This window comes from Grampus griseus (genome assembly GCF_964374135.1).
Source record: "Grampus griseus genome assembly, chromosome: 4".
NCBI lineage: Eukaryota > Metazoa > Chordata > Mammalia > Artiodactyla > Delphinidae > Grampus > Grampus griseus.
The window spans coordinates 77937503-77961572 of record NC_138997.1 but is presented as its reverse complement, the minus strand read 5'-3'; the positions used below and the strand labels follow the sequence as shown (position 1 = coordinate 77961572).

At 36.1% G+C, this 24070-nt stretch overlaps 1 protein-coding gene across 2 annotated transcripts in view; it reads right to left on the bottom strand.

Annotated features, from left to right (window-relative positions):
• Positions 1-24070, bottom strand: part of ATP8A1 (ATPase phospholipid transporting 8A1) — a 237897-nt gene that overhangs the window by 124079 nt on the left and 89748 nt on the right. Inside the window, exons 15-20 of one of the 2 annotated variants that reach the window (XM_082653094.1) lie at positions 23417-23461; positions 15346-15418; positions 13089-13194; positions 11413-11495; positions 7086-7135; positions 3104-3173 (exon numbers count right to left, since the gene is read on the bottom strand). In XM_082653094.1, coding sequence (XP_082509220.1) covers positions 3104-3173; positions 7086-7135; positions 11413-11495; positions 13089-13194; positions 15346-15418; positions 23417-23461 — 427 coding nt within the window. The remainder of the gene's footprint in view (positions 1-3103; positions 3174-7085; positions 7136-11412; positions 11496-13088; positions 13195-15345; positions 15419-23416; positions 23462-24070) is intronic. The other variant, XM_082653095.1, reaches the window with a different exon arrangement.

Here is a 24070-nt window from a genome sequence, read left to right as displayed (position 1 = left end):
TCACCCCTCCAACTCTATCTAGAGCTTATTTCATTTGTTGATGTTTTTTTCTTAAATTTATTTATGATTTCTAATTTATCTTACATGTAACCTATTCTCCCCTCTCCCCCAAATTTCTTTTTGATTAAAAATAACTGTAATTTCTTTATCATGTTGAGCTCTAAACATCCTCTGTCAGAACAGTTTACACAAATGATTTCATCTGGGGTGAGTTTATGCTCCAGTTGTTTACATGTTTGTTCTCTCTTCGACATGAGATTTCCTCATGTGTCTCCAAGTTTTGTTCTTGCTCTTTCCTTCTTCACATGCATTTCAATCTAGTGGTTTTCTGTACTCTCCAGTAGGGGCTTGAATGAGCTTTCCTCAGCTCTTCTCCTGGTTAGGAAGTTTACCACTATCTTAGGTTTTAAAGAGGGGAGGCTGGCTCCTATCTGCATTTTACAGAAAGTACTATTTGTGCCCATTGTCCCACAGAAACCAAACTCTAGACATTGCTCCCTGATTACCAACCCAGGGCCTGGGACTCCTACCCATCTCAGCTCAAGACTTCAGTTCAGTGTACCACCTTGATTTTCTATACCTATTTTGGTCTACCTCTGTTTTCTCTTTATACTATATCCATCACTGCTATGATTTTGGAATAAAGGAGGTGCATCAAACTATGAACAGATAATACCATGTTGACTGGAAAATTTTCTTGAAGACTTCTTTTTTTAAATTTTTATTTATTTATATTTATTTTTGGCTGTGTTGGGTCTTCATTTCTGTGCAAGGGCTTTCTCTAGTTGCGGTGAGCGGGGGCCACTCTTCATCGTGGTGCGCGGGCCTCTCGCTGTCGCGGCCTCTCCTATTGTGGAGCACAAGCTCCAGACGCGCAGGCTCAGTAGTTGTGGCTTGCGGGCCTAGTTGCTCCGCGGCATGTGGGATCTTCCCAGACCAGGGCTCGAACCCGTGTCCCCTGCATTGGCAGGCAGATTCTCAACCACTGCGCCACCAGCGAAGCCCCTGAAGACTTCTTAATTGGCTTTCATTACTAAGGTATTCTGTTGCACTTGTCCCTGTTGATTATTCACTCTGCCAAGGAATCAACGGGCTCCTCAGGCTTTCCTCCAAATTTCAATGTCCTTCCTGAATCCTCTACTTTTCACATTTAGCCCTCCTCTCTTTTCATGCATTATTTTCTCCATATGAGATCTCATCAATCCCCTGCTTTTAGTTTCCAGCTACACTTTTAACTCCTATATCAGCACCCCATATATCTTCCCCTGTGAAATGCAGGTATCTTTGCTCTTATGGCCCAGATGTAGCTCCCAACTCTTTATCTTAGTAAGTGGTATCACTTAGTCTATTTAGTTAGCTAAACAGAAATCTGATAATCCTAGATCATCTTTTCCCTCATCACCCACATGTAATCAATTACTAAGTCCTAAATCTCTGTCCTCTTAATCCTCTCTGCAATTGTCTGTTATAAGGTTTTGATCCTTATCAACTCTTTCTTGGACTGTAGTCAACAGCTTCAACTGCTAACTCTCTATACATCTCTTTTCTGCTTTAAATCACCTTCTAAATGGCATCAGAATGATCCAGAAAGAAAGAACAAGTTCTCGAGCATGAAAAACCCATGACTTAACCCATGCTCACCTTTCTAACCTCACATTCTGCTATTCCCTGCCAAACTGCACATAGTTCTCAAATACACCTTGCTGTTTTACATGTTTATGCTTTTTTAGTATTCAACCACATATCATAGCTAATTTGGGAGCGGCAATAAGCAAGTTAATGTATGCAAACTATCTTCATGATTATTCAAAAAAGAAGTCCAATGTTTTTATTTTTTATTCAGTGCTTTAATGCCCCAAACAAAGTTTCTAGCTGGATTACTCAAAACTAAGAAAAGAGGATGTGGACTGGGTGTAGTTAAACTGGACACATACAAACTGTTTAAAGTGGGAGGTCTTAAGGGCTCTCTTTATTACTTTATCACTTAATGTATTACCACTGGGAGGTGGAAGATCTTTACAATATATTTTAATATTGTATCCTAATCTTCTCTTTATATATATTTCCCTGAGTAGTCTTAAGCTCCTGACAAGTTTTGAGTCTTATCTTCCTAACCCCCAAATCCAGCTGAAAGTCTAGTAGATAAAATGTACGCAGCAAACAAATGTTAGATGTTTGAATCAACAACCAAAGGAATTCTAAAACTACATTCACGAGACACCATGAAATAATTCTACCAAAATTCTTTAAAACCAAGCATTCAAAAATTACATTTCAATGCTTTAAAACCAAGGCACTGAAAAACATTCTCAACAGGAATTCAAATAATAAGCTTGGGTTTCTTGGTAAGTTCAGTTTCCAAGTTCTATGTAATAAAGCAAGATTGGTGATTATAGTTGAAATTGGAAAGTTCCAAGTTGGTAAGTTACCTGACTACTCCAACTATACTAGGTACCTGGAAAGGATAATTCAAAAGGGAAATATTAACTAATTTTAAGAATTAGAAAGAAAAGGCCCTGGGCAGTAGATTTCTTATATTTCCATGAGTGTAGACATATTTCAACTAGAAAAATTCAGTTAGAATGACTATTTTATCAATATAACCTACCAATATACCATAGCCAACCAATAGTTAGAAATTCTGTTATAATTAAACCAATGCAAATACAATACAAATAGTAATCTCCACATGAAGAAATTATAGCAGTAATTGTGATCTATTTTTTCCCCCATTTCTACGGCCTTTAAAAAATTAAATTCAAACTGGTATAGGTCACTACATCTCTAATTCAATTTTAAAATATTTTCCGTATTTAACTGGCTTCTAACATATTTCTAAACAACAAACCTCAAATATTATGTACCAAACATTGAATTATATAAATAACCCAGGCCAAACTTTTTCAAAGCACCAAATTTACCCAGAAGGAATTCCATATTTCACCAGAAGAGGCTGAACACTATTACTATAAAACACTACCCAAAGTGGACGTCAGCAGCTTCAGGCTAAACATCTGTGTTACATTTCCGTAGCAGAATGCTTAACGTATCCATTATAAACCATCGTAAATCAAAACTGTAAAAGACAAAAATAAAAACTTACGGCTCCTTTGCAGTAAAGTCGTAACTTCCCGGATGGAGTGCGAACAATCACTGACATTCTTTTTCTAGCACTGAAAGAAAGAGGTTTTCCACAATGTGTCAGCGTAGCGAGAAGATACACCTATTTGTTTGTCACGTCTCACATATTTTAATACTCCCAGTGAAAAAATAAATTTGACCAAATTATGAGGCCGATCCTTCCACATACACAAACCATCCCCTGGGTGTATAGCTGAGTCCTTTGAAAGTTACATTATGTTTTTTAAGGCACCAGGGTACCATCTGCTTCCCTAGAGGAATAATTTACAAAATAGCTCCCTAGAAACCTGCAAGAGTTAGTATCCACCAGGATAAAGGAGAGTTCTAGTTCAATGTTTTCAGATTTAAAAAATATTTAAGCCAGTATCTTTTTCTATGAATTATTAAAAAGAGAAATGATAATCAATTTTTTTGATATTCAAACATGGCTGATTTACCGTACTTCAAAGAAATGATCTTTTTTTGTCTATATGAACTTTTTTTTTCACACACACACTGTATTTTATTTTTACAAGAGAGAAATAAACTGACACCAAGCATTATAAGTGGATGACCACAACAAAAGCAACAATGATTGCAATTACCAAACACGAAACACTCTCATACTATGTCATAATATTGACATTCAGTCCAGGAATCCTCCACTGTAACAGCTCCTTTACTTTGCAATGAAAATTGATTTGTGTATTTTTTGCCTCTGAGTCCTTGTGGGATTTTTTTTTTTTATTCAAACAGAAAGTCAATTTTAAGTACACATCCAATCACACATAAAGGCAAACACTAGAACTTTAAAAACCCACTTAAGCCTTCATGACTATCATTTTTCAATGATTACTAGCAAACCACTGGCATCATGTAAAAAACCTAATTTATCTTGCAAATTCTAGTTAATGAGCACAAACAATTTAACATTATGTTGGCAGTACAGACAGATAAAAATTGTTAGTCAAACATACAACATCTTTTAATGCATTAGCAAAGAGATTGCAAGTAACAGTGAACAGAGTAAACAGGTATGGCATTGCACAGGATAAGCCTCACTTGGAACTAATTGTGTATAAGCATATTCTCTCCAGAAACCAGGGGTAAAAAAGACTTCTCAAGTGTCTGTGTCTATTTGTGTTACCTTATAACGTTCTGTGGCTAAAAAACTGAGATGAGTGCAATATAGCAGTTAGATTTGATGTCATAGCATACAGCTGGAGTTTCCTTCAGAAATGTCTAGGAGTATTTAGTTCTCTCTTTCTCCATCTCTAATCCCCACTGTATTAATATCTCTGATCTTCATTCCTGTGCTTTAGGACTACATTTAATTGGGCCCCTTTTTGTAATCACATCCAGGTATTCTATCTCAGCCCTTCATGATTCATGTCTCTCTTAATGCAGCTTTGATGGCATGGTCCCAAACTCATCAACTTTCTTGCTCTTTTCTTCTCCTGGCAAAACTCCCAAATCTTGGGTGAATAGGAACCCTTTCTGTGGTCCATCAGGGTAAGTGGACATTGCTGGAGAAAAGTCACCCAGCCAGAGATTAGTAAACACATGGTCCCAACGTCACTGGGTGCTCCATGCTGCCTCGTCATCTACATTTCTCTAATAAGCTTGCTTGCTCTCTGTCTCCCCACAGGACTATAAGTACCTCTCCATTCCTCAAGTCTCCAATGTGCCCTTGTCGTTCCTGACTCTCAGAATTTTTGCAGTCACCTTGATGGAAGCCTCCAACAAGAAATCCCTATTCTTTCTGCCATTAAAACCTGCACATTTATCCACTGTGGACCATCCTCTGTCTCGTTTCTTGTTACCATGGAAGGAACACTTCCTTTCGTATCAGAGACCTTCCTTTCACATGCGCTGTGAATCTTCTCTCACCCTGCGTTCCTGGTCATCTCACTCCTAAAGCTGTGCTGCTCTCCCCTGAACTTGCATCTTCTCCTCCTGGAATGGATCCTTCTCATCAGTACTGAAACAGTTCTAGTCTCTCTCCTGAGAAACTCATCCCAAACAACCCTCCCCGCTGAGCCACACGCATCCCTTTTCAACGCTCTACTCCCCTTCACAGCTCAACTTCTCAAAACAGTTGCCATCCACAGTTCCCACTCATTCCCCAGTCACTCCCATCTTGTTTCTTTCCACCAGCTGTTGAATCTCTAAGTCCAACAACTACTTTCAGCTTTGTCTTACCTAACCTTGCAGCAGTCTCTGACACAGATGACCACTCCCTCCTGGAAATTATCCTCTTCCCTTGGCTTTATGCTCTTACACTCTCTTTCTCTAATCACAGAGCAGTCTCTTTTGCTAATTCCTCTTTGCTAATCAACCCTTAGAGTTACTCGTAGTTCAATCTTCAGCCTTTTTTGTTTCTCTTACTCTATTATTATTTTATATCCAGGAGATCCAACTCATGTTCATGGCTTTTAAATACCATTTACAGGCCAATGACTACCAAATTTATATTTCAGCCATAGGCTTCTATGTGTCAGGCCTCTATAACCAGTTGCCTACCTGACATCTCTACGTATATATATCTCACTGGCATCTAAAACTTAACGATTCAAACATCTCAGCCTCAGCATCTATCCTGTATCCACCATTTGTGTAAACAGTACCTCCATCTACCCAGTCACTCATGCCAGGAACCCTAGCCCCTCCTCCTCTTTTCTCCTGCCGCATCCAATTCATACCAATGGCCCCCTGACATCCCTGCAAAGGGTATCTGCATTCTATCAACTTCACTTTATTTTCTCTACCATCATCCTAGTGTAAACCACTCATGTCTTTCAGAGATTATTTTAATACCCTTAAGCCTCCCCCATCACAGCATCCTGAAAGAGCTGCTAACTTTGCTTTATTTTTCTTCACACACTTACCACTTACATAGTGTTTCTAAGTGTGTGTTCGTAAACAAACATATCCAAATGCTAATTGATACACTATTTATAATATATTACAGACATAATACAAGTAGGCTTAGGAAAAACAGCCACTTTGATGTGGAAAAAAAAAGATGGGGGATACACTTTGAGAATATTCTATGACAGTTAATCATCCAACTTCTTCTTATGCATTTTCCTTTGAGCCTTTCAGTACATACAAGTGAAAAAAAAACCACAATGTTTAAATAATAAATTAGATCCCATTACTTTTGATATTAACCACTGGCATGTGGTCACTCCTAACCAAGACAGCAACAAATGTTGGCACAGAAAAGAAAATGCCTCTTAGTGTACAGACTTGCCTTATGTAGGAAAAAGTTCAAGAAAAAAAGTAGACACTTATTTCCTTGAACAGCAGCATTACGTCCTGAAGATATTTTTAAGTGTCCCCTGAATGGTGACACAATCTTTATAAAGACCCTCTTGTCTGTAGCTGAGGTCATTTTGCCCCAAGAATGTAGGTTAGTTGGGAAACTACATAGTCACGTGGGAATAAAGAGCCCAAAACTCATAGAGATATCACTGCCCATAATGGAAGGCCTCTCTTATTTGACCTTAGGAAATAAAGTAAGTAAAATAATCCTTTTGCTTTCTGCCCTTGCCTACTACATGGGACCTGGTTTTATACCTAACAGAGAGATGGGTATCCCAAGACAATTAGATGTTATAATGAACACTTAATTAGAATGGTGGGTTCCTGACTCTGATTCATTTTCATACTAAATAAATCTTGGCACCTCTAAGTATAACGATATTTCCAGATCACTGTCTTGGTCCTATACCCCCTACAGTTGTAATGCAGACAGTTATGTTCAAAAATATTTTTATATTGCCTCTAGGAGTAATGCCTTACAAGACTCTGAAGAGTGCTGTTTATGATTTACTTACAGATATGACAATTAAAAATTGCACTGAAGATTTTAATTTAATATTTGGTATAAATAAATTTAGTTAAATAAAAATGGAAGGAAATTTATGTCATACATACAAACCACAGAGCAGATGTTTTACCTGGTGAACTCCAAGACATTGAGCAATTCGTATCTTTCTTCCTGCCCCAGCTATGAAGAAAAGGAAAACTTGATTACATAGAGCTGGCATCTTTGGCTTCTTGGAAATAAACCCTAGGCATGAAATTTTAATGTAAAAAATGTCAACACAAACAAATTGTCCCTTCTGAAATACATCATCTTTAATTGAACTTACTAACTTTTCAAGTTAAGATGGAAGATTGAACATACACATTTAATTTTCATCCTTCCCAAAGCCCCATCAAAACTACAGAAAAAAAAAAAAAAAACACTTCAGAAAGAAACTTGCAATGGCAGGAAAATAAGAGAAGAGAAAATTGCACAAAAAACATGGAAACCAGAAAAGAGATCAGTGAGAAACGCATCCTTAGCAGATACAAGAAGTTTCAAAGCCTGCAGTAGCCATGGGAAAAGCTGAGAACCAACCCGATTTGTACCACATAATCCCTAAGAGGCTGAAGGAAGTGGAATAGCAGGCAGCTCTAGAACTGGGAGGAAAGAGAGGGGCCTAAAATGGGAGGACTGGGAAAGAGCTACTAGAAAAGCAGCTCTGGGCACTGGCTCTTCCTGCATACTGGCAGAAGACCGAGGCTTTGCTCTATAGAGGGTAAAACAGCGGCTCTTTCATCTAGAAGTCGACTGGCACACTTGAAGATACAGCACTGTTATCACATTTGTACTAGAGGCTAGGCCCCAATGACCCCAACCCACTTGGCCCCCACCTTCTGGCAGTCAGACCTTTCCAGGTGGAAATCAGAACATGAAGCTCTGGGGAATTCACAAGACCAAGAGAAGCCCTAAAGGTACAGACAACCACGACTTCCCAAAGGAATCCCACCAGGACCACCCCACAGTGAAGCCCAATGTTGACAAATACCCTCATGCTCAGAACGGCCACACCAGCTTTCACGTTCTTCACTCTTAACCATGAGAAAACCAAAGATTAATAGATATTCAAGGACAGCTATTAACATGGATCACAGATACCCAAAACAAACAGATAAGAGCAATTTGGAGGAAAGAGAATTCAAAAAGAAAACATCCATGTCGGCCTGTGGAGTGTCAGGCTCTGGGTTTCTTGATGGACGTGAGGGGCTGGTGGACAGGTCCTGGATGCCTCTTCCCTCCATTTCAACACCAGAATGAAGTGGTTTGTCATATGCTTTCTATGGGCATTTTCTGTTGTCTCACTGGAACTGGATTACTGTGGCTTCCTGGTGGCATAAAACTTTTTGCAGTGTTTTATACCTTTGCCAATATTGCTGTACTCTCCAGTATATGCTTTTTAATGGCATTCATGAAGCAAATGAAGAAAATGTTTGAAACAAAAAGATGGCTTGTACAATTGTTATGTTTTTGTGATTATTATTTAGGTCCTGTATACTGCTCTTTGGTGGCATAGGAGGAGACTGGCCTTATGATTCTGCATTTTGAAGCTCTTGTCAAAGAACTGGCATAGTCTAGTATACATCCCATATGCAAGTGTTGCAGTAATTAAATGCTGTTCTTTTCTCCTTAGTGGAGAATGGGAAACTCTGGAAAAGAACATGGAAAGTTGATATTTAATTTTTGGTGAAGTATCACTTTCCCATTGCAATAATCAAAACAACTATAATGACAGCTTAAGACCACTTTATATTCCAGTAAAAACCATATGCTTATTTAAACTGTTAAATGCTTGTAATTGTTGAAAAAAGAAAACGTCAAAAAACTATCATTATTCCTCCCAGAGAAGAAACATAAGTACAACACCTGTGAAACAAGAACAGGGTACTATTAAAAAAAAAAGAAATACTGAAAAAACAATAAAAGCTTCTAGAAACTCAAAACATGATAGCAGAAATGAAAAGAAAATCAACAGAAGTCTGAGAAGATAACACGGAGGAAAACTTCCAAAAAGTAGAACAAAAAGGCAAAGACATGAAGAGCAGGACAGAAAAGTTAAAAGATGCGTTCAAGAATTCTAAAAAGAGAGAGCAGAGGAAAAAGAGGGAAGGAAAATGAATAGACTCATTCAAGAAAATTTTCCATAATGGAAGGATATTGATTTCCAAATGGAAAAGTGTCCACTCAGTGCCCAGTACAATGGGTTAAAATATTCTCACTAAGGACACTGTCATGAAATTTCAGAACTTTTGGGACAAGGAACATCCCACAACCTTCCAGAGAGAGAGGGGTGGGCAAGTCACAAATACTGGAGCCACAGTGGCTTATGACTTCTCAATTAGGTGTACTGGAAGCCAGGAGACAGAGGAACAGTAAAAATTCTTCAGGAAACTGATTTCCACCCTGGAGTTCTACATTCAGCCAGACTACCAATTAAGTAGAAATATAGGATAAAAAATGTTTAGACTTGAAAGAACTAAACAAAACAAAACAAAAAACCAAATAACTTTCCATGCACCTTTTCTCAAGAAGCCAATAAAGAATGTGTTCCACAATAACAAGAGTAAGCCAAGAACAAAGAAAATATGGGATCCAGGAAACAGAAAATCTAACACAGAAGAGAGGTGAAGAAAGTCCCCAGGGAGACAGGAGAACGATTCCTCCTGACAACCACGAGTAAGACTGAACTGTCCACCAGGGCAGCTTGGAGCCCTGAGTCAGGAGCTAAGTTTACTGAAGGCTGTCACTACTGTGACTTCCGCTTCTCTAATAACACCTTTTCAATAGGATGAAATTGACAGAAAATGTGTTCTATCAACACCAGCGAGTTTACTAAGAAAGAAGTTTTGACTTACGGGAAATAGAAAGTCCAAAACAGGAGACAATCAAAAGGAATTCCAAGTGCCAGAGAAGCAGGCAAAACTGGCCCAGACCAAGGAGAATGGAGGACTTCTGGAGGGATGTCTCAGGGAAACAACTACCCACTGGCAGATTATCTGGTGTAATTGTACCAATAAAAGTGCACTAAGAAGGTATGGAACAATTAGTAGTAGGTAGAAAGTCAAGCAATTGGAAAAAAGACAAGAGATTCATGTTTAGAAAATAAAGAAAAAATATTTATTTTCAGGAGATAATTTTGTATCTGGACAGACAATATTAAAGAAAAGAAAATAGGGACTTCCCTGGTGGTGCAGTGGTTAAGAATCCGCCTGCCAACGCAGGGGACACGGGTTTGAGCCCTGGTTCAGGAAGATCCCACAGGCCATGGAGCAACTAAGTCCGTGCACCACAACTACTGAGCCTGCGCTCTAGAGCCCGCGAGCCACAACTACTGAAGCCCAGGCGCCTAGAGCCCGTGCTCCACAAGAGAAGTCACCGCAATGGGAAGCCCGTGCACCACAACAAAGAGTAGCCCCTGCTCGCCACAACTAGAGAAAGCCTGCACGCAGCAACGAAGACCCAACGCAGCCAAAAGTTAAAAAAAAAAAAAAAAAAAGAGTATGCATTCCTCTGTGTCTGATTTTTTTTTTCCCCAGTATGATGTTTCTGAGACTTATTAAGGCTCTTGATGAATCGATATTTTACTCTTTTCTATCGTTTAGCTATTCCATTGTATATTACAATTTGTTCATCCATTCGCCTAGTAATGGATATTTGATTTGTTTCTAGTTTTTGGCTACTCTGAATACAGCTGCTATGAACATTCCATGACACATCTCTCTGTGGACATATGCTTTCACTTCTCCTGGTTAAGTATGAGTAAAACCGCTGGGCTGGGTACATGTTTACCTGTGTTGGAAAACTCTAAAAGGATTTCCAAAGGGATTGTACCATCTTACACGTCTACTAGCAAAAACAGGTGATCTACTTGCTCTGCGTTTTCCTTCACATTCGGTGCTGCCAATGTTTTTAATTTTACCTTTTGTGTGGGTATGCAGTAGTATCTCATTGAGACTTTAATTTGCATTTCCCTGATGACTGATGATGTGTTCTCACGTGCTCACTGGCCATCTGTATATCTTCTTTCGTGAGATGTTTGTTCAAGTCTTTTGCCCATTTAAAAATCTGGGTCCAAATACTTGTTTAACCAAATACTGTAATATAATTATAATACTATTGGGAAGGGATGGTGAGTCAAGAGAAATAACTCCTCATTTAATATAACTGAATAGAAAGTCAGTAGATATGTCTAAAATTGAAGAATCAATACATATATCATTCATCAAACATTAAAAAATATATATAAGATGTGTAAATGTCCGAAGAAATAGGTAAAAGAATAGAAAGTTTTTGCTTCTGGGGAGGAGAACTAGAGTTGGGAACCTCTATTCTATTTTGAGCTTCTTTGGTATTGTTTTATCTTTGAAGCTAAGCATATGTATTACTTTGATAAAAAACAGACTTAAAAATAAATAACTTACTGAATCTATAATCACTGAGTCAGGTGTTCTTCCAGTGAAAACAAAATTCAGTTGCTTGGCTGCTCTGACCAAGGCTCCTTCATCTGTTTTAGGAAAACAGGACAAAGCAAATATACAGTGAAAAAAAAATTACCCCAAATACGACAGAAAGACACTATTGCAATCCAATTTTCTGCTTAATTTTAAAAAGAATTACAATTCTTTTTATTCTGGCTCCTTTTACTGAAATCCACTTCTTTTAAAATTATACGACAATGCCAAAGGAATGAGTAGAATGATCTTAAGAATCTGAGACACATATAGACCCCAGAGTCATATTTCTGAAGATTAAGTTTCACTGTTAGCCAAACATACCTAAGAAGGATAATTAAATATACCCCTTGGTCCAGCATATTCTCTGGAAAACTTTTCTCAAAATGAATGATGCATAAAAAAATGAGGAAATCCTACATTTGCCAACAACATGGATAGACATGAAGGCATCATGCTAAGTGAAGCAAGCCAGACAGAGAGAGAAAAATACTGTATGATCTCACTTATATGTAAGATCTAAAGGGAAAAAAAAGAAAACAAACCCCAAACTCATAGAAAAAGAGATCAGATGTGGTTAGCAGAGGTGGAGGGTGGGAGAAGGGGCAACTGGAGAAAGGTGATCGAAATGTACAAATTTCCAGTTATAAGATAAATAAGTACTAGAGATACAGTGATATATGTAAATTATTTCTTAATAAAACTGGAAAAAATGAATGGCATGAAATTGCCTTAAGTTTTATCCTTTTCTTCCTAAAATGTTTAATGTAGAAAAACTAATACTATTAATGTTGAGGGGTCAATTTAAATGGATATAAATGAACTGATGCTTTGTTGTATTATATATTATTTACTTACATCACCCTGTTACATCAGACCTTCTTGTTTCTTAGGGAAGGGTGTGGGATAAAACATTCACATAGCTTCTATCTTAATGATATGAGATCTTTTGGTTTTTAGGAATTTGGTACATTCTACAAGGGAGCAGGTGCTGGTTGATAATACAGTTTAAAACACTTATTAAAAAAGTTCCCCAAAGTGTGTTCATTCTTTCCTGAAATCTTACAATCATCAAATTGACTATTTACCCAATTTTTCATTGAAAATAAGCCTAAGTATTAAATAATGATAACTGTGCTAATACATATTTTATGGAATCCCTTCAAATGTGTAAAACTTTTCTCATCCAAATAAATACACAACGAACTCCCTGATTATCATCTCCAAGAGAAGACAGCAAAATTGGTATTCTAAAATGCGCTCTATTTAAGCAAACAGATCTTCCTTTTCCTGTCTGCTTATGTGCAAAAACAGTTTATGACTAACAGTTTATTCTTAGTTATTTATAAAGAAGGGAGAATTTACTATGTGTATATATAAAGTACCATTTTTTTTACTTGTGTGAATTTTGTTATTCAAATTTACATGTAATTTATGCCATATAACAAATGTTACACAAAGTTATATATTTTAAAATATATATATTTAATTTTGAAAGCCAAGGTTTATCTAATTAGTAAATAAAATTTGTAATCTGAAAAACATAACTTGTTTATTTTACTTCCTCAAATTAAATTTTTCTGAACAATCTCAAATTTCAGAACAATTTTCCAGCAAGAAATACCTCACAATTGCTTCATTTGTACCTGGAGATGCTGCCTGGTAAATAATCTTATCACCTTCCCGCTCTGGTACTGCTGTGTGACAAACTGCCATCATTGTAAGAAATTCACATATTATAGGTGCAGTTGGCTGTAAGAAATAAACACATAATTTAGCCACTTTCATTTAAACATTTGACACTAATGATAGTAATACTACTTCATGCATATTTACTAAGAGTGCAGCTGTTAAATATTGAAGGTGTGGAAGTCAAGAAGCCAACAACTATTATGAAGAAAAAATATTTTTAACTAAAATCATTCATTCGTGCACCCTCTCATTCCTTTTCTAAACATTTATATAAGACCACTTTTTCTTGTTAAATAGAAACCGTACAGCGAAAAAGGCAGATATGGTTGAATCTTGTTATTAAGGACGGGAGAGAAATTCTAAAATGTTCGTTTACCTGGTTCTAATTCCTGATCAGATCTATATTTTAGGCATCTACTCTTACTGTGGTTCCACTACTTTGGGCTGAGATGACGGTGGCAGGGGATTCCTCTGTAAGGTTTGTCTTCTCTTTTTGCAAAAATGGCAACCTTAACCTGATACACGTTTTACTAAATAAAAAAGGATTGATTGAGAAGTCCTTTATACAATGGACTCTCATGGCCTGAGGAAGACAAGATCCTTTCTGCAAGAAAGCAGTCAGATTTTTAAAATTAAACATCTTCTTGTCTGGTACCTGATGAAGAAAAATGTCATTCGAATTAATAAAGGAAAAATATTCCTCTATGCTCTTGGACCAAAAAAGTGAAATGACTGGAAAGGTAAATCCGAACATTATTTGAAAAAAAACTGTGTTAAGCCTCGAAGAGCAGACAAAACAGACAAGGTCCCTGATATGTGAAGCTTTGACTAGTGGGGAAAACAGAACATAAATAGTATGCAAGCATTATTTATTTATAGTGTGAAAAGAGCTTCAAAGGATAAATGTGCAAATATCATATAATATGATATAGGCCAGTCTGTGGTTGTTCTCATGACAATGTGATTTTTAAGCTGCTGAAGTTTTAGCCTCATGAAGAACTAAGCACAGTTTTCCAACAAGCAGGAATCACACATGACTGAAAAGGTTCTAAAGGAAGAAAGAATGAAGTGTGTTTGAGAAAATAAAAGAAACCAGTGTAGCCTGAGGAGAAAGAAAGGAAGGGTAGCTCCACGTGAGGCCGAAGACTTAGGCAGGGGCCGGACCATGTAACTTTGTAAGTTGAGAGGGAAGCCCTCTGGCATGGTTTTAAACAGGAGAGTGATGGGACTTGATTTACATTCGCATCATTCCAGCTGCCACGTGCAACAAGAACTGGAGGGGGTAAAAACGGAAACAAGGAGAATGGTTAGGAGGCTGCTGTAATCCACCTGGAGGATACCAGTAGTCTGGACTGGGGTAGAGAAAGTGAGAATGAAGTGAAGAAGACATTTAGGATATATTACAGAAAGTCATATTGACAAGGGCTTAGTGACTCATTACAGATCTGGAGATGGAGGGGAAGGAGGTATCAAAAGCAACCCTAAGTTCCTAGAATGAGTAATAAGACAGTTAGTTGATGGTGCAATTTACTGAACCTGAGAACACAAGAGGGAAGAGGTGGGCCTAGGTCTAGATTTTGTGCATCTGGAAGCTCATGCTTTGTTGAAGGCAAAAATAACCACATGAACACATTACTAGGGCCCTGCCCAGGTGGTAAGTCCATCAGTGCTAGGAAGGGACTAGGTTTTGGGGTGATGAGCATGAGTTCAAGTTCTGACACATTGAGCTTGAAGCGATTGTGAGAAAAAATTGGGGGTTTAAACTTAGGAGACCATATCATTTGATCGGATGGAATTTTAGTTAAGTATCAGTAACTTGCATAAGTGGAATGTTCACATTGGGTGGCAGATGTCTGAAGTTCTTATTGTATAGATTTAGCACTGGCCAGTAATTCTGAGCAGGAAATTCATTTCTATAGATGTTCTGAAATTGTTAACAATGAGCTGTTTCATACAAATAGAGTTCTAGAATTAATATATAATATTTTTAAAAACAGAATGTTGATTAATGACAATTGTTAAAACTAAATTTCTAACAACCATGAATTCATGTTGGCCAAGTAAAAAGAATTTAGAGATAATAGATTTTGCTAATTATCAGAAATGATCATGAAACTAAAAAAAGGAATATTTAAACATGGAAGATAATTCAGAGAAACACTCATTAGTTTTCATTTATTAATGAAAAGATAATAGTATTATGTTGCTTACATGATTATTTTGGAGGTTTTCCAGCAATGATGAATCACTAAATGTTTTTTCATCTCCAAACTGTGAGCTCTGCCTAAAGGGGAAAAAAATTGGAGCAAACTTGGTTCATTTATACAAGCCCACTGATCTGTTTGTAAGTTACTTTTTTAAAAAAATTTTGAATTTTATTTATTTTTTTATACAGCAGGTTCTTATTAGTCATCCATTTTATACACATCAGTGTATACATGTCAATCCCAATCTCCCAATTCATTCCACCCCCACCCCCACCAGCCGCTTTCCCCGCTTGGTGTCCATGTAAGTTACTTTTAAAATAAATCATTATGCCTGCAAACTCTTAATAGATTAAATATAATTTAGTCTGCACTTCTAAATAAGACATCACAGATTTCATGACTGAATCATAAAATATTTTCCAACATTCTAAAATGTGAAAGTCTTTTGCAGTGTAATGAGTCTTTTACAGTTCATTTTCCTGGGGTAAAATTATGTTGTAGTCACATGAAATTTAAAAAAAGTAACAAAACTGCTGAAATACCTGGGACTGAAATTTTCTACTTCCAAAATTTTTCCAAGTTTAAAAATTTTTGAGAATTAATGGAGGTATTATAAAAAATAATATCCTTTTACTTTAGCCATGAGAAATTATTTGAAGTGACTAATACCACATGATTATCATATGAAACTAAAATATGAATAAACTGTTTACATATTTCATCAACATCTATCTATCACTAACAAATACCTGATATATTTATGTACATATCACATTTACTCTGTATATAAGGAGAACAAACCATAAAAGTGCATGGGGTTTTGTGTTGTGGTTGTCTTCAGATCAGCAAACATGAACTCCATATGAAACAAATCAAATCAGAATTGCTTCTATAACCTAGCTATTGCTAGTCTCATAGCCATGCGATTTAATATCAAAATGCTGAGATTCGAAGGAAGGACAAGAAACATTTACGTGGAAGTACCAAACCCCAAGGGTATACTTTTCAATGTTCAGTGAAAATATATAGATCTAAAGCTTTTGTGCACAGATGGAAATATCAGAAATCGCTGAGGAAAAAATAACATGTTCAATACTAAATAATTGTAATCCAGAAAGCTTTTAATCACAGTTTTTACAGGTTACAAAGAGTATTATCAGTGTCAGTGTCCCAAATATCAAGAGTTTCATATTTTAAAGCCAGCTGCTTGAAAGGAAGGAGAAATCATTAAAAAAAAAAAGAGTGTGAAATCATTGAACATAAACCATATTGTCAATATATGTATTTTACCCATAAACCAAAGAAGGAAGTTAGAGTGTTTATAGTAAAATATGTCTTTATTTACATGTAATAGTCTGGTCTATTAATTCTCAAAATTGTAATATAATTCAGCTTTATTAGCATGTAGTAGATCAGAATTTTCAAAAACATCAGTGGGAGACAGAATAAACACATTATGTTTTATTATTATTACTACTACTATTATTTCTCCTCCTCCTCTAGTTTTAAAGATGAAAGGAAAAAAATCCAAGAACTTTTAAACAACTTATCAATGGGTGGACAGAAAAAAATTAACATACATTTCTCCTCCAAGTAATTCTCATTTCTTAAAAATAGTTAATTATTCAAGTCTCTATAAAATTTCCCTATTATTTATAAAATGTATTATTAATAGTTCTTAGCTATACTTCCCCACTTTTTATTAGATAATAATTATTGAAATGTCAAGGAATATTCACAGTAACATCTTTCATGTGGAGATCTATTTTCCCTCTAAAGAATTCCAGGCTAAAAGCCTTTATAAATCTGAAGATATGTCTTATTAATCTCACCAGTAATTCTTTCATTTCATAAATCACAGTTAACACAATTGATAAAACTTTCAAATGTTTTATAACAAATAACACTAGATATGCAATTGAAATATTTATTAATACATGGACACATCCTGCCCTCTATTCATCAGTGAAGCCTTCTGACAAGGATAATGCTAAATAACTCTTCTCCCAGGAAGCAGCTTCCTTTCCAGGATCATAAAAACCACCAGCAATTCATCTGCTAATCACATAGCCTGGGTTGGATACCTCAGGCATGGAGCTCTCACTACCCCTCTCCAAAATCTCACAAAATGTTCACTTTTAGTAAAAGTAAACAGATAAAATTAGGAAGCTCAAGTCATTGCAAAATAAGGACCAACTGCATTAAATGTAAAATACTTTTAACTGTTAGTTGACAAAGCTATATGAATCTGGAAACTGCTCAAAAATAAAAGTGCAAGGCAACATCTACATTTTGTTAAAATTTTCCATAGAAGTTTTCAGGTGACACTTTGCCTCAAAAGGAGACAAAGAAATTATGGTGTTTTGCAAAAAGTAATAAGGCAGGGGTTGTAACGTTAAGGTAAAGAGAAAACTGAGCAGTTAACCCACAATGTCATATAATTTGCAGCTTCTTGTAGGCTGATTTAAAAGCTGTGATACATTGTAAATAATTATTTCCTGATCATCCTAATATGAAGAATCTATTTTTTATAGCAATAAAAATTGAGAAGATTCAGAATTTTATGAATAAATATAAATTAGAATAAATATGGCCTAATCAGCATTAGTTAATTTCTTTTTTTTTTTTTCCTTTGGCTGTGCTGAGGGGAATGTGGGATCTTAGTTGCCTGACCAGGGACTGAACCCTTGCCCACTGCATTGAAGTGCGGAGTCTTAACCACTGGACCGCCAGGGAAGTCCAGTATTAGTTAATTTCATACACGACAGTGTGGACTATGAAATCATGTCAACAAGAGAGTCATCAGAAAAAAAGGAAAAAAGTTCAAGCCATACTTTTTACCTTAAACCAATGGGTGAATGACTTAATAAAAGTACTAAAGTGAAAAATAATTATTTTTAACTAAGTTAAAAAATAACTTAGGAGTAGAAAAGGCCTAAGTATTATACATGATTCAGAAAACAAAACAAATAAAAAAATCTGACTGTATAAAGCTAAAACATTTCTGCATAGCAAAAACTATTGCAAGCAAAGTCAAAAGTCAAATGACAAACTGGGAAAAAAAAATATTTCCAACACATATAATGAAGGTTATTTCACTTAAAATAAAAAGGATTTGTAGAAACCAATAATAAAACAATCAACAATGCAGTAGAACAATGAGCAGAGGATATAAACACACAGTTCACAAAGAAGGAAATCCAAGTGGCTTTAAATGTACATGTAATTTTACCTCATAATGAGAGAAATGAGATTTAAATTTATGAATTTGGCAGAAATAAAGTTTGACAGCTCTACTGCTATGATTATGGGAAAACAGTTAAACCATCTATCATTGGTGAGAATGAAAATTGGTGCAATTTCTAAAAAGGGATATTGGCAATTTCTATCAAAATTTAAAATGCATGTAATCCTTTGATCCAGAAATTCCAGTTCTAAGAATTTACACTACCTGGTGCAAAATGCTGTACGACGAAATTCATTCTTTGCAGCGCATTTTTAATAGCAAAAGATTAGAACTAACCCAAAGTTTATTAGGATTGTTGCTTAAAAACACTGTGGTACATCCACATAACAGAACGCTATACAAAAAATGGGAAGCTCTCCATGGACTATGGACAAATCTCGAAGATGCACTATCAAAGGAAAAGCTGGTACAAAACAGTATGTATAGTATGCTTCACTTTCTATAAAAATGTGAGAGAAAAAAATACATGCATGTATATGAGTAGAGTAGATGTGGAAGGATACACCTGAAATTGGTTACATTGGCTGCCTTCAGGAGGGGAAATGGAGGTTAGAAGACAGGTAAGGGAGGGAAACCTTTCCCTCTTTACATCCTTTGAACTTGTAACATGTTAATGCATTATGAACTTAAAAAAAAATCAAATTTAAATTAAAAATAAAAAAACACAACAAAATCCATGTCAGAACAAAATCCAATCCTGTCAGCTGAAATATATACACATCCTACATACAAACTAAATGTATACCTTATATACATATACACGCTACACACATGCACACATGGGAAGACAAAGGCAGTCTGACTGCAAAGCACTGTTTTTTGAAAGGATCTACACCTTCTGCTTTTGAATGGTGCTACTGTTCCAAGTCAAAATTCCTTAGAGGGAGATTTTCAGAAATGAATTTGTTATTCAGTATCAGGTCCAGTCAAGTCCAAGAATATGAACAAGCGATTGAATTCAATTATAATATTTTTGTTAGACACCGGTTTTGACCAAAGTAATGAGATCTGCTTTTCTGTGTGGTTCAAAGTATTTCTGAAGGCAATTATAAAAGAGGAGTTCCAAAAACGTTTTGTGAAATGGTTGCTTCATTGGAATAAATAAATTACCTGTCAAAGTGACTACTTTGAAGACCAACACTAATTTGGATGTGTTAGATCTCATTATTATACAGTCACACCTGGAAGAATGTTTTAGTGAGTCTAACGATTGCAGCAGAATAAATAAATACCACTCATTCCATACATAATTACAGACCAAAACGAAATGAGAAAATAAGACCAGAAAATGGTACTATCCACTGGTACCGTGATAATTCTAAAAACCACAGTGAAATGACTAAGCACAGAACACTTTAAGGTAATCCTCCTGGAGAATCACCCTCGCTAGCACTTACTTAAGGAAAAACAACAACTATCAGAAAGAATAATGAGAAACCATACCAAATAGTTAAGAGAAAGTGAAATAATATGTTATTTGGGATTTGCCTCAAAGTAATAGCGAGGGGAAATATAGACGAATTGAAATTGGATTTGAGTACGTATTATTGAAGCGAGTGAATGAGTACATCTGTCTCCTTCTGTTTATGCTTGATATTTTCCACCAAAAAATTAGAAAAAGAAAAAAAATGTAATGAAATATACAGTTTTGGAAAATAAGCGCATCAGGGCTGCATGGATGTTGATAATAAGCAGATGTTTTTGTGCATTCCTCTAAATATTGATACTATCTGTCTAGAGAATGGTAGTTTTTTAATAGAAATGAACTAATCTATAAGGTCATATGTTAGCTGATGGTACTTGGCAATAATAAGAAACCCATACCAATTCTGGAGTAAGTGGCTACTGGCTGGGAAATGATTTCATCTCTGTAAACTATTTATACTAATAGATTTAAGTGAGTAGAGCTACAGCCATCATCCAATTATTTTTAATGTCAAGAAAGTGTTCTTGAAACATTATAGATTTGCCTTCAAATTTGACTAAATGTAAACATGTTAAATAATCTACACACACTTAAGTGTTAACTGTTATGTGTTTTTTTTTTTTTTTTTTTTCCGGTACGCGGGCCTCTCACTGTTGTGGCCTCTCCCATTGCGGAGCACAGGCTCTGGACGCGCAGGCTCAGCGGCCATGGCTCACGGGCCCAGCCGCTCCGCGGCACGTGGGATCTTCCCGGACCGGGGCACGAACCCGTGTCCCCTGCATCGGCAGGCGGACTCTCAACCACTGCGCCACCAGGGAAGCCCTGTTATGTGTTTTTTAACTTGGTATTTTTGTGGCAAATATGGTTCACGTAGGGTAGTAAAATACATAGTACAGGCCTCAGGTTTTATATGTGGAATCAATGAACTTCACATTGAAAGGGGAAGCTGCTGACTGTCAGACAAGAATAAACTTTCAAATTTTGGATTAATATAGTCAGCTACACTCTCCAGTTTATCCCTGAAGACGAGCAGCATGAAGATATGGCCAGGTACCTGGAGCGTAGGATTCAACCAGGATAACACTTTCAATCTTGGTTTCACTGGCAACACGAGACCAAGTGTATCAGATTAGGCAGATGCCAGATTTAGGATTGTGCAAAGTTGTGTCCCCCCATGCTAACTTTTCTCAAGTCGGTCAGTTAAACTTTACTTGCTCTTGCTACCTTAACAAAACAAGAAAGAAAGAAAAAATAAAATAACAAATAGTAAGGATACCTTTTGCTCTAAAAGCAGATATTTTTGAAGCCTGTCGGATGTAATATAACCAGCACGTACTTCATAACCAGGCTGAGAGAGGTTTTAATTCTTTCTCCCATGTTTACTGGTTGTATACTTTGGGGCAAGTTACTTATTAGCTTCTCTGCCTAAATTTCACCAACTTTAGAATGGTCATGTCAATTTTAACTCCTCAAATATGTCTTGAAGATTGAGCGAGAGACACCAGAGCTAACACTTTCTGTGAGCTTACTATGTCCAGACACTATTCTAAGCACTTTAAAAACGTAATTCTCTTAATCTTCACAGCCTCCGTATGATGTCCACATTCTACCAGATGAGGAATCACAGGCATAGAGGTTTGGTAATTGGTTCAAGGGCACCAGTAGGATCAGGATGTGAACTTCGGTAGTCAAAATCCTAAGTCTGTATCCTTGACAACTGTATAGGACCAAGGACACAACTAAAGTTCAAGTAGTATCTATTCCTTCATCTTTGCTGCCTACAGGTAACTACTGGATAGATCAGGAATCCAAGTATATATTTAAAATAAAGCTTACTTTATTAGAAAGTTGGCAAAAGCCTTCCCTTTTATTTTAAAAAAGTATCATTAATATCTAAGTTTATATGTAACTGCAAGTGGAATGGTACAAAAATTTATGAAAAAGCTGGCATTTTTTAATTTGGAGTTACCTAGTTTAGAATATCAAATTTCCCAAAAGGGTGTTTTACAAAAAGAACTTGTTAAACAGATAAAATAACATCTTCTCCTTCCAATAGTGATAAAATCATGAAACAACCTCTATTGAAAGTAGGATATTTTCAATGACCTGAATAAACAACAATTTTTAACATTTCCATCCAATCTTAAGAAAAATATGATGAAGGTAATTTCCTTCTCTTAATATGTGAGTTACCTTAGAAAAACATATATTAATCCTACACTCATGAACAGTGTTTAAAATTAATAGAATTATGTTAATTCTACAGAAAAGCAACAAGATATAGTCAAAATTTTAACTACGTTCTCAAAAGATTAAATAAAAGGGAATATCTACATCATTAAACTTGAGTTACCCACCAACAGTAAGATGCTTTGGCACATTTAAAAAAATACTAAAAATTATTTGGTTGTGGGTAGGTGTCCAAATGTATGATACTCCAAGCCGTGAGCTTAAATATAATGATTCATCAGTTATCACATGAACCAAACAGCTGCCTCTGTCATTAACCCTAGGTAGTATGAGGTTTACTGCAAATTGTTACTAAATTTCCACTTCACTGAAATAAAATCCAAGTTGAAAAATATGGCTTAATCATAAAATACATGTGTAATCTGAAAACAGAAATGTAACCACATATAAAGCCATGCTTTCTGGAGTTACCAGCATTAAAGGAACCTGTTTTCTAAAATTTCACTTGCCACCAAATCATGATGAATCATCAAAATAAACTTATACCATTCTAAGTAAAAATGTAAATCCATGGGGGGATTTTAAGGTAAGACAAAAAAACCCAATACATACTGAAATTAACCCTATAAAATGCTGTATTTAACAATTCTAAAAGTAATTCTGTTCCAGTTAACTCTAGTCCTTGGCAGCATGGTTTTCCAACATTTGTTCCAGACATTTAATTTTTAAAATGTTTATTTTCCAGCCTCTAAACAGCTTTAGGAAATTAACAAATATAAAGGTAAAGGAAATTTTCCACTCTGTGGGTGTGTTTCAGTAGCAGCTTTTTGTACCTCTGTAGAGTATGTAAATAGTGGCAGAAGGTGGCAGTGCTGAGCTAAAAAGAAAAAGAAAATTTCTCGAGCTGTAGCTGAACCTTAGGTAGTAGTCCACAGCCCAGGGATTCTGAGTTGATCATCACATATTTTATTACAGATACATAGCTCTATAAAACTCTAGCAAGCCTAAACTTTGAAAGAAATGTTTATAAAATGATTAAAGGTTATTTGATAGGAAATCAGGGATATTCAACAGATTTTAAGGAATACTTTACAACGTTGTCACCCTGCCTGGTCAGTAATTTTTTCAAAAGTAGTGAAATGTGTCTAACAAAACAATAAAATGCAAACCTTTTAAGGGGATCTATGAGACAGAAAGGTCCATGCAGCTTACCATTCATCAGGAGAGCAGCCATAATCCTCAGGTTCAGGGACATGGCTTCAGAAAGCAAGAGGAGGGACAGAAAGAAAGGACAAAACAATCACAGAAAGGCTGGAAACATAAAAGCATGAATAAGGGAAGTACTGAGAGACAGATCTTGAAAAACTTAAGAAAATAAACTTTTAGTTAATTTTGAAAGAATGGCAGTTAGTACAGTAAGTATGATTTATGGTAACTAAGCAGATTTACAAAGTTATTCTTTAACTGGATAGTCAACTTGCTCCTTCACCATGAAATTTCTTGATTTTATGCAGAGAATTCAGTATTCAGTAGGAAATATTGAACTTAATAGTTTAAATATATGCTAAAGCCAATGGAAAATTAATCACATATTGCATAATCAGAATAAATGGTTTAATGAAACAAACATGTTAATACCTAAGAACACAAACTATCACACTGATAAAATCTGCCAAGTATTGAAAACATTTCAGAAGTAAATCTGACTACCATGAGGGGATGGTTCTTTTTTTTTTTTTTTTTTTTTTTTTTTGCGGTACGTGGGCCTCTCACTGTTGTGGCCTCTCCCGCTGTGGAGCACAGGCTCCGGACGCGCAGGCCCAGCGGCCATGGCTCACGGGCCCAGCCGCTCCGCGGCATGTGGGA